The sequence below is a fragment of the Mytilus trossulus genome, chromosome 12 (genome assembly GCF_036588685.1).
Source record: "Mytilus trossulus isolate FHL-02 chromosome 12, PNRI_Mtr1.1.1.hap1, whole genome shotgun sequence".
Lineage (NCBI taxonomy): Eukaryota > Metazoa > Mollusca > Bivalvia > Mytilida > Mytilidae > Mytilus > Mytilus trossulus.
This window is the reverse complement of record NC_086384.1, coordinates 19,735,343-19,747,917: the sequence shown is the minus strand read 5'-3', so window position 1 is coordinate 19,747,917 and position 12,575 is coordinate 19,735,343. Positions and strand designations below refer to the sequence as shown.

The window sequence follows — 12,575 nt, the reverse complement described above, 5'->3', positions numbered from 1 at the left end:
GAAAATTTATTGAGGATTGCCAAATTTTGTGACAAAATTATATATTTTGAGGAAATTCGTTTTAACTTTATCTATAGAAAATCGTGACAATTGTTACTAAACTACCACAAGCAGACGTCAATCGTGTCATAATAGTTATCAAAAGTACCAGGATTATAATTTTATATTTTATATTTTTACTAATAGCATTACTGTTACTGGACTTCTGATTGGTTACTTAACAACCGCCAGCAGACGACTCGATTGACGTGTTAGAATGCCGTTACTGGAAAAATAATTGGCATTTTAGTATTCGAAAAATAAAATAAAGTTTTTAATGAAAATTATATAAATCCCTTTCTTCAGACCAATGTTCAAAAGTACAAGTATTTCAAGGAGGGTCTGTAAAAGAAGGGAAGCTAAAATATTAACTATCCATCGAGGATTTAATCTTTATTCGGGAACACTTGAGCTAAATAACTTGTAGAATTGCTAACAAAACTAATTATCTATGGCTCTTTGTTAATGTAAAGAAAACCAAAGAAGTCTTTGAACACATCCTTGCAAACAATTAAATGACAAAAATGCTATAAGTAAAAATTCGAAACAGAAAGTCCTTTATTAAATGTCAACATCAAAAGGTTAAACACATCAAAACGAACGAAAAACAACTGTTATATTCACCTGAGATCATCCCTAGTTTTTGGTGGGGTTAGTGTTGTTTAATCTTTAGTTTTCCATGTTGTGTCTGTCTTGTGCACCATTGTCTGTCTGTTATTTTTTTACAATTTTAGCCGTGGCGTTGTCAGTTTATTTTCGATTTATGAATTTACTGTCCCTCTGGTATCTGTTGCCCCTCTTTTATATTTCTGATTTAATACATTCATTTTCTTGAATCTTTAAATCTGACGTGATAGCTAACTTAACCTCTCACTTGTATTCCAATATATTAACAACAATGTGTGAGCAAACTTAAAACATGCATACACTGATTTCTACAATTAGAAAGGTAAATATGTCACGATTTGAGTTATGTACGGCAGTCTACAGTGTGTTATAATGTTAATCAATATAAAAACGTTATTACTAAATCTAAATTTGATGGTATATTTAGGGATGATATTGACACCCTAATGATTTTTTAGTTTATTCAGAGTTCGGTATGTTTGTTATTTGACGTTCTTCATATTAATTTCCAAACATTTCATCGGGATTTGAAGATTGCTACCGTATCAATAGTACAAATCAAATTATGTTTCACGCATGTTAACGTCATATACACGATTTACTACAGGATGGATGCACTCACTTCTAATATCGTAACTACTTGACCCACCGACATTTCGATTTATTGGTTTATATAGGATTTTAATGACGATGCGACCCTGAATACGACTATGTAAATAATAAAGGAAATAAATTGTCTTCATACAGATACAATGACTATATTACTTTTGAATCTGACTTGTGGGTATTTGTTTGGTGGTAATCCATGTTTGATTTGAATGTAGATCCAGTAATATGAACATTGTTATGTAAGGTGATAACTCCACTTTACATGGCAAAGGCTTTGAATATCAACGGTTAAAACGTATGAATCTTGTTCGGTGGTTAATTGGAAAATAATCATTAACATCATCCGAGTAGAAAGTTACGGTCAGTTTTTTTTGTAATAAAAAAATTATTAAAAAGGACAAATATACCCATTAGATTATAATTTAGCATACCTTGTTTTCTGTAAAAGAACCAAATAACAAAAACGTTCAAATAAAGTAAACTGTAGTCTAAAAATATCGGTACACCACTTTTTGTGTTATAAGATCACCCCAGAACAGATCATTATTGGGGTAGTAATCTTAATATCAAATCTACAGTAAACACATCACTATCCTGTCGAGTTCGAACCGTGCACTTGGCATGTGCATGCGACTCCCAACGCCAATTACTAACATTGTTTTTTTGAAGACGAAAACCGGTGGTTCTCCTCGGGCACTTCGGCTTTATCTTTATATATGACCGTCTCGTAGAGCCACCAACATTCAATCATTATCAACTAAAACAAGAAAAGATAGAAAAAGGAACACAAATTTGGGCATCCAGAGCAAATACAGAATAACTTCAAATTGTTAACATATTATGCTTATCCCAAGGCACACACAACGTATTTTTCTAGTAGATTTTCATCAGTTTAAATAAATGAATGGTTTTCATTCTCAATTTTATCACAGACACATTTTAAACACTAAAGAGTATCAGATATTATTAAAAAAGTTAAAACGATGAAAATATTTCATCGGTATTGTTTTATTAACTTTTTGTATCAAAATTAGTGTTGTATTTGTACGATTAAACAAGAAAATGTGGCATGTGCATGTGAAACCAAATTATAACAATGAGCAAATCGATATTCCTGTCAATGAAGTACGTTTCAGTTAATCATAATTATCTACTAATCCTTTTTCTGTCAGATTTCCTAATAAAGACGTAAGCTGGAACTCATTGTCATACCATCAATCAACACCGTGCACGTTGTCAGCATTTTAATCGTTTTCAGTTAAAGAAATGATATCAAATTCATGCAAACTTTGTCATTGTCATTTTTGAGAGGGAAAATGCACTTTTAGATGTTTCAGGCAGAATACAGATGAACCTTATATGCTGTTTAATTACCGTTAAATCTTAGTTGAAACCATAGTGCAGTACTAGTGTATTATCGATTTGCTAATTACAACAGTAATTAAACAAAATGTTCAACTGATGTTTTTTGTTGTACTTTTGGTGCCTATGATTTTAACAAAATATTCCTCGTTACTCGTTTGATTTGGGTTTTTTTTTCTTAATATTTTGTCATTTCCCTCGGGACTTTCTGTTTTGGCTTTTCTTCGGAGTTCGCGATTGGCAATTTTGTTATTTTACTTTTAACTAAAATGATTTACTTTTGCTTATATTTTTATGTTATTCAGCTGAATTATCTTATGAGTAAACTTGGTATGACATTGACCTCGTTACATCTTCTCAATATGTGGTACATAAAAGTATCTCCGCTTCTTCTGAATCCATTGTTATAGTCAATCACGATGTAAAGTATCTTTACGGAATCTTTACCAAATAATGCCCTTCGTTATGTACATTTTTTGTATTAAGGTGTCCTTACATAAGTATGACTCGTAACTTTGCTATTGTTATATTAAGTGTGAATCACAACTTGTGTTTTAGGTTTATTTTTCCATTTTATTTTTGCAGATTTTTATAATTGGCGATTTTCACATACAAACATGTTTCTTGTTTTTTAAGATATTTTCTATCGATATTTATATTTCTCAACCCTGATCCCTAAAAGATTTTAATGTTAATCAACAATTTCATTTGAATCGTTAAATGAACTCGAAAATAAATATCTCTTGTCTAGAAAATATAATAGGTTAAAGTACCATAATATCTTACTTTCTCTATATTTCCTTTGTTACCATCTAATTCGTTATCGTCGGCTGTCTCCATAAACTAAGGTTTCCTGTGCATTCTCCCCAAACACTTTCCTTCAAGAATTTTTAGTGCAGCCCCTTTTATATATGTCATTCGTTACGCTATTTAAAACATCAAGTATTGTTTTAAAAAGCAATAAAAGTGAGTACGTTAACTGAAGTCTTAATTTAGTACAATTTCCAATTTTAATTACAATGCAATTTGTTTTTGGAAACTCATGATTTAAACTGAAATTGAAATTAATCACTTGTATGTCAAGATGCAGTTGTGCATTCATTAATATCCTGCAAAAAGTGTTCATCCCTTATTTACGGTTTGTGCAAACGAATGCATAAATACTGCATGCTAAGAAAAAGTATAAACGAAAGGGAAACTGTAAAGGATATGATAATTAAACATGACTGATTTCTGTCTCATCTTAATTGTTATACTGAGCTATGAACAAAAATATATGCAGTTTTTGTTTACAATAAACAATATTTTGATAAATATATGATATATATGCCACCAGGTTCGTATTGTCACAAACATGCAAAGTGGTATACTAGTATACCGTTCTACAAATTGGTGGTGTTAAGTAGACGAACATGCTTCACATATTTTGGTGAAATGATCTCTTATAATGTAAGATTGTTCGTCTACATTTTATACAAGCCTTAACCAAACATTATTTCTTAAACAGTATAGCATTTTTCTTAATCTAAATGTATGAAGATACATGTTTGCTACAGAAGTTCTATTAAATATATAATAGACTCCCTAAACAAATTAAATAGTAATGATAAATATATAGTGAAACGTCTGGCTAGAGAGTCATGGAGTTAAAGTGGTGGACGAGCTCCATTCAGGAAGGAATTGAAAAAAGGTATAAAGGTGTTAAACATATTATATCGATGACGATTTGTGAGTCGTATATTACAGATAATGTAGCTGCAAGTTTTATTGCCCTGACTATTGATTTTCTGTTATCCTGCTTGCATGTGTTCCTATATTTTATTGTTTCAAATTGAAATTCAAAATGTTTTCGTAATAAACTTTATTCAATTTGACCTATCTCTTTAAATGGTGACATAACATTTAGTTTTCTACTTTGAGGAGTTTATTATCTGTTTCAATTAGAGTACAGAATATCAGCGTGTTCGTTCTCTATCGTAATTATAACTGTTCATAGAAACTAGATTGAATATGGAAATTGAGATTTAACCTAAGAAAAAACAAAAGTTAATCACTGTTGATCATGTCTAATGATCATTTCTTGGCACTGTGAAATAAAGTCATGTAACTTTCCGTAATAAGATTATTTTTACATAAAAATAACACTTTGTTTTATGTATTTGACTTCGTATTATGAAAACAGGTCTTTAGTGCTGGCATATTTTCAATGAACCCAAATGTAACGTGTACATAGTACGCAGTTTTAAATGATCACTATATCGGTAAGATTTGTAACTATAAAAAAGAAGATGTGGTATGATTTCCACTGCGACAACTATCCATAAAAGATCAAAATGACACAAACATTAACAACCATAGGTCACCGTACGGCAAAGCCCATATTGTGAAGTGGTCCCTCTATTTAGAAGACATAACTAACACTAGATGTTTTCATGTTTATTGTTTGATACTAGAACGTTGTTTTCATTTGAAAAATAAAATATTGTGAAGGGGTCCCTCTATTTAGAAGACATAACTAACACTACCTATTTTTTTCAAATATGTCTCATTGAAGACACTTTCTATGTTGTGTGATATGTACTATTGTTTGTCTGTTTGTCTTTAACATTTTTAGTCATGGCGTTGTCAGTTTGGTTTAGATTTATGAGTTTGATTGTTCCTGCGGTATCTTTCGTCCCTCTTTTATATCAACCTTCATACGTGTTTTGAATTCTGTTATGGCATTGAAGGACACTATTCAACTCTTACAGTAAATATTACTAATCGGGAAATTGGAAAAAGAAATAGCGGCTTAAATGAAAACAAAGATAGAAGTTTGGAAATTGTCTCTAAGGATATTTACAAGTATTGGGTTTGTTCCGATATCTAATTGAAAAGTTTATTTCCAATCACAATTTATGGTTTTTGACCTTATTCGGTCATACCAGAAGTACAGTCTATCATCATCTTTACAATATGTTCGTCAGAAATGTAATCTTGAAATATTATACAAGAAATTGACAATCGTAATCTTGAATATTATACTTTAAATTGACAATCGATCTTGACCTCTCTTGACAGTATTCACTTTATCTTATTAGTGCCTATTCTAAATGAATGCAATCAAAACACTTATGTACGACTCAAAATGGCTTGATTAGATTTACAAAATTTTCCAAAAGGCTTAACTCTTTGATTTCAAATATTCTTATAACACGGTGACTTTTTTCATATCATATGAAGCGGAAGTAATATATTTCGTATTTCAATATGTAATTCGTTTACATATTTTTGTATCTTCTTATAATAAACTGATCAATTTTGGAACAAGTATATTTTATGTAGAATACTGCACTTTCTACCTACGATTTCGCTACTTTGTACATTTTACAGACTTCAGATACTGTCTTTCCATTTATTCTTTAAAATACATTCTTATTAAGTTGATAAAGTATGTTGCCGTAAACAATAGCAAATACGATTGGCGCTCCAATAATATAATAATTAAATCTGTTCCACGTAGAAGATAACTGAATAACAAACCCATAAAACGGCAATAAAGAGCAAATTACTTACTGTTCACTGAGGAAACCAGATAGATAATAGATAGTGATTCGACTGGTCACCTTTTTATTGTTTTCTTTTAATGATCAACTCCATTTAGATTGTGACAGTTATGAGATATCTATCGTCTCAACAGTGTTCTTTTAAAGAAATAGATATTGTAACGATAAACTAAGAAATAAATATGGACATGAGTTATTCATGTTATTAGATATAGGAAGATGTGGTGTGAGTGCCAATGAGACAACTCTCCATCCAAATGACAATTTAAAAATTAAACCATTATAGGTTAAAGTACGGCCTTCAACACGGAGTCTTGGCTCACACCGAACAACAAGCTATAAAGGATTATTAGAATCCTTGACTCAAACATTTTGACAGTTGTCTTTCAGTTCATTAATTAAAACAAATGAGTGATCCGGATATCCGTGTGCACGACATGTGTCCCTAGAACAATCTCCTTCTGTGATACATCAATAGGTTTCTTTGGACATAGTAAGCGTCCTCGCACTACATAGCCTCACACATCAAGTGTCTCCGGAAAATATCTCCACCTATCCTCGCACAACCTGTGTTTAAAGGGTAATTCCGACTATCCCCGCACGACATATTTCTCTGAACAATCTTCATCGTTCGTCTCTCGTCAGGTGTTTAATGTTCACCTTTTACACACTCTAATCGTCTCTAGAATTAAATCTTTACCTTTCATTGCAACACAAGTGTCCTTCAATGAACATAAACCCGTATGACAAAGCCGAAAAATGTTAGATATTTTGAGTGTTAGAACACATTCATTGACACAGAATCATCTGTAACATGCAACCAGATAAACTACTACTATATTTAGATTTGAATGATAGTTTTCTTATAAAATTGAGAATTGAAATGGGGAATGTGATGATGATTTTTTTTTCATAATATATTAGTTAAATTCAACAATAATATCAAAAAAATCAGGATTTTATGTAACTAATGAAGTTGTACTGGTAGTAATGTAAAACAAGGTGAATAATTTAAACCGTTTTCTTATTAGTTTGTCGTTGTATTTTATACACTAAATATATTTAATATAATTTCAGATTAATTCATCAATAATGGAGTTTTTAAACAACACTACGTTTTCTTATGAGATCTGGACTGGATCCCAATTGCCTGATCACGATGCTCTCACCACGTTCAGTCTCGCATATGGAAAAATTCATGGGTATGTTAGTCTTCTCGTTTGTTTCTTTGGAATTCCAACTAACATAATAAATATAACAGTGCTGACCCGGAAGCACATGCAGACTTCAATTAACCTCATTCTAACATGGATGGCTGTTTCGGATATGCTAACTATGGTGACATACGTACCTTTTGTCGTCCATTTCTATATTCAGTACGGAACGTATGAGTTGTCAGCCGAGAAAAATACGAAAATATGGATGGAATATCTTTTATTTCATATAAACTTCTCGGCATTGACTCACACTATTTCTATATGGTTAGGTGTATCACTTGCAATATTTCGATACATGCATTTGCAATCATCAGAGACGGGAAATCTTGTTCATGTTCGTCGGATCATTCGGGCTCGTATAGCCATATTTGTTATAATTGCTTGTTCAGTGTTGTTGATGATACCAAACTTCATGTCAACGAGCCTCGAATTGAAAGCAAACACATCTGAAATCGTTTATATAATCGAGGATACGAACATAGGAACCCCAAATATTACGCTGATTAATTTTGTGAACATGTGCATCTACAGTGCGTTTGCCAAGTTTGTGCCATGTTTGTTAATGATTGTATTCGGAGGACTTTTGCTGCGGACTCTTGACATGCAGGTGAGGGTTAGACGTAAAAGAATGACTAAATTAGGAGTCATTATGACCCGACCATTACATACGTCAAGGACGACAGTGTTACTATTAATTGTAATGATCCTGTTTCTTATTACGGAACTTCCTCAAGGAATTCTTATCGTACTTAGTTTATTTAAAAGTGGTTTTTTCTTGGATGTTTACATCCCCCTTGGAGATGTTATGGATATTCTTGCATTAGTGAACAATGCCATCAATTTTGTTCTTTATTGTTCCATGAACAGAGAGTTTAGAAGAACGCTTGTTCGAATCTTGCGCACACGAGGACTAAAGCATTATCGAACGCATGCTCACACAAATGGCACGGGTACTGAATTTGTGACAGAAGCGGCACAGAAACTGTCCGTCATGGTTGACAATCAAGCGTGCGACGAAACCATCTCAAAAGATCCTCTGGAGACTGCAAATGTAATGACAATGGTTTCAGCAACTGAATTATCTACCCTGATTGAACCTGAACATACCGAGAAAAACATACAAGATATCAATGAGAAGATATTCGATGAGAATGAAGAAGTAAAGTAAAAGTCTATTCGGTAGCAGGGACGACTAGATTATCTCTATTTCTTTGATTTAATCTATTTGAAATGTCTAGGTTTACAGTTAGCGGTCTAAGGATAAAGCCATTGTAATTCAATCTGTTCTTAGATATTTTTGTTTAATGCCTATAGGACGACAGAATGAACCATAATAGCATTATGTAAATTGAAGTGGCGAACAGATACTGACGAAAAGTCAGAACGAATTTGTTGGTGAATGTTGTTATTCTTTATTGTTCTCATCAATTTCGTTAACAATTGTGATGTGTTGTCTTTGTCAATAGTAACCACATTTCCTTTACTGTACTTATAACAGCCCTCGTGATTACGATAGCGAGACAGATCGTCTGACAGTATTAATCTAAAAACAAAAGACGCAACAGAATTTAAAATTTATTTGCTCATGAATGTTTAATATAAAAAGAAGATGTGATATGATAACAAATGAAACAACATTCCACCAGAGAACGAATGACACAAATTAACAAAAAATGTCACCGTACGGCCTTCAACAATAAGCGAAGCCAATACCCTTCAGTCAGCTATAAAAGGCCCCAAAATGACAAATGTGAGATTATTCAAACGTGAAAACTATTTGCCAAATTCATGTACAAAAAATAAAACGTAAAAAATATATGCAACACATCACCAAACGACTGAACTACAGGCTTCTTACTTGGGTCTACCACCTACAAACATAATGAAGCATGTTAGCGGATTCCAAACTCTCCAATAACCTGATGTTGTAATCGTACAACATAAAAACGATTAATACACTTCCATTCAAACAGGCTTACATCACCAGTTGGATACAAATAGAAAAAAACATTTAATAAAAACACAGAGTGGACGCGGATTCGATTTTAGGCAAAATAGATTATGATAGAATTTAACACAATAAGATATATTATTACATCATTATTATTCGTGGAATACCAATTTTGTGGATTTCCTGGGAATAAGTTAAAAAAATGTTAATATTTAACGGAGTTAAACAATTGAAAGGTTTGTATGCACACTTTTAGGAAATAACAAATTTAAATAAAAACGAATTCAGTTTTTGTATTATTTCACTAAAAATTGGTATCTACGTTAATACGAGAATCCACAGTTCTTAAAAAAAACACACTTTTACGGCATTCTGGAAACCTACATGTATGGTATGACTTATGTGTAGAAAGTCGTGTCACATTGTAGAATAACTTTCCAAAAGTGCTCTGAAGGGAACACTGAAGACAAAACGTGTGTGCATTAAAAAAAATTAATCATTATCATCAAAAGGTTTAAGAATAACAGTCGAAAAAAATGAAGTCACTTTGTCTCAGGGAGTTACAACAGTTACTTTACTGTTATAGCAACTTTACAATTTATAGAGGTTACAATTGATTCATTTTCAATATATAAATCAAGATAAAAAAAACAACCTTGTTAAAACAGGAAATAGTGTACAATACTGTTCCTATTCAATTGTCATTGTCATGACACACTGAAAGATCATCGTTCGAAAATGAGGTCGCACGTGCCTGTTGTCAACGAATTGAACAACGTCGTCATAAGTAATAGACAGTTTATCATTGGTCATCTCAACTCGCTTGCTTTTCGCAGTACCGGCTCATGCGAGATGTCTTTGAGATGATCAACGATAATCTATAATTATTATCACAATCATATCAGTTATAATACACAAGAAGGCATACAAAAATGTAAATATTTCGATGAGATCCATCAATTCAAACATTTTCTATTCAGAACGGGTAATGGATGCTTTGAATACCCTTTGCTTGTTATTAAAACAATGATGACCATAATACTATGACAATACAATAGATAAGCGTCGTCTGACCAATAACCAGCAACCTACATTTCCGTTCGTAAAAAATCAGCAAAACAAAACACAACAAACATCAAACATGATTTGATTCTGCCCAACGTTTTGGTTAAGATAAATAAATACTATAATATATATATCTTTATTACCAAAGTTTATATAAGCTATAGGTATAGACACATAATTATTTTCGTTTGCCTAAATAGACCCTTTGTCCTACTATTGTTTTTTTGAATGGCTTTAATGCTTGTAGAATTGGTTTACAAATATTGCTTCACGCGCCTATTTGACAGCACACCGTCATTGGCTGTTCATGAAATAAACAATCGATCGAAACACTAAATATTTACCTTAGTATCTATGATAATGTTGGTTTTTTTTCAAAAAAATAAAAAGGACACATTCTTAGACAACATTTATCAATGTCGGCATGATAATACCATGAAAGAATATATATACACAGTTCACCAAAAAATCCACAGCCCCTGTCCACATATAACATCCAAAGTACTCACCGTGACATCAGACTTGCTGCTATTGACTTGATTTTCAACAATCGGCTTGTGATTTGACGTCCGGCTTTGTACTTGACACCCGTCGTGATTTTCATATCTTGACATCAAACCTGTTGCTCGAGACATATACTAGCAAACATTTTGCTCGTGACATCCGATATGTTGGTCATGACTTGACATCCAATGTGTTGCTTGTGACATCCATTTTGTTCGGCGTAGTTAGAAATAATGCAGTCAGCTTTATTTGGTGATACATTTATCATCAGGAGAAGAAGCTACTGATATACATTTCATCTTTACAAAACACATAAAACATTCAAAATGATAAGTATAAGTGGCCACATTCCGATTTTGCACATTTTAATTATGAAATAGAAATAAACTATATCATAGAGCTATTATTAATATAATATATTATTATTGTATATTATCAATTATATAATATATTAATAATTGCAATAGTAATAAAACATTTCTTCGTTACAAAGATTTCTGAAGGTCATTAATCTGATACATTTTAACAAATTTCTTCATCTTTCCAAAGGCAAATGCAGCTGCCGTATTTTTGAAAAAATATTACCTTGTTTTTATCATTCCATCAATCAACCACCGTCAATATTTTATACTGAGAGAACCATGTAAATAAAGGTTAAATCTAAATGTGAACAAAATAAGTATTAGGAAATAGAGTCCCCATTTCTTAAGAGAATCCGAATAAAATTCAATATATATACGTCAGCAGATTTGGTCCCTACTCACAACAGAACATGTAAATTAAGTATGGATCTTCCAATTGATACGATAATCTAAAGCTTGTGTTTCTAATCCTGATTCCTTGGATAGAGGGTTGCTCATTTCGAGGAAGTCATTGGAACTTATGCTCCAAATGGTGAAGTTGACATCACCGTACCTGTACAGTGTACGTACATCAGCAACATGATGGGTACCATGAATGTCAACCAGGATCTGCTAACCACTATGGAGCACTATGGTCCACCCGGGCATCGTGTTGCTTTTCATGTGCTCGTTTTTGGGATATTATGGTTGTTGTTGAAGTTGTGTTGTAAATTTGTTTTCTGGTATTAAATATTGGTATTGTTTAAATCTAATTGCCGAAAACAAAGAATGATGTTGTTACATGTATAACAATTTTTTAATGTCTGGTTTAGAAAGGGTGTTTTATTAAACATTTGAAGATATCTGGAGCACAGAAATTTAACAAGTAGTTTTTATGGGTTATTTCTTCGGTCACAATATTGTCGGTCACTTTTGACTTATTGTTTAGTTTTTATTGACCCTCTAAATATTATCTCCCTTTTCTTTCCCATGATTAACTCTTGTCTATGATATCAAAAGAAAAGAATGTATCGTGTGAGCTGATATCAACCGTGTGTGTTGTGTGAACTGATATCAACCGTATGTGTTGTGTGAGCTGGTATCGACAGTATTTGTTTGATAAAATGATAACGAAATAGATATAGAAAGATTTGGTATTAGTGCCTAGGAAACAATTCTCAATCCAAGTCACAATTTATAAAAGTAAACCAAAATCCTAGAGTGATATCATGTGCTCCGAAAGGATGTGCAGATCCTGCTTCACATGTAGCACCCGTAAGTTTGTTCGCTGGAATAGATATCAAACCGTTACAAA

The 12,575-nt window shown here is 32.3% G+C and overlaps 1 protein-coding gene across 1 annotated transcript in view; it reads left to right on the top strand.

Annotated features, from left to right (window-relative positions):
* LOC134693231 (G-protein coupled receptor dmsr-1-like) overlaps positions 1-8,782 on the top strand; it is a 34,510-nt gene extending 25,728 nt beyond the window's left edge. Inside the window, exon 2 of the mRNA XM_063553972.1 lies at positions 7,260-8,782. Coding sequence (XP_063410042.1) covers positions 7,275-8,567 — 1,293 coding nt within the window. The 5' untranslated portion in view covers positions 7,260-7,274 and the 3' untranslated portion in view covers positions 8,568-8,782. The remainder of the gene's footprint in view (positions 1-7,259) is intronic.
* The last annotated feature ends 3,793 nt before the right edge of the window (positions 8,783-12,575 follow it).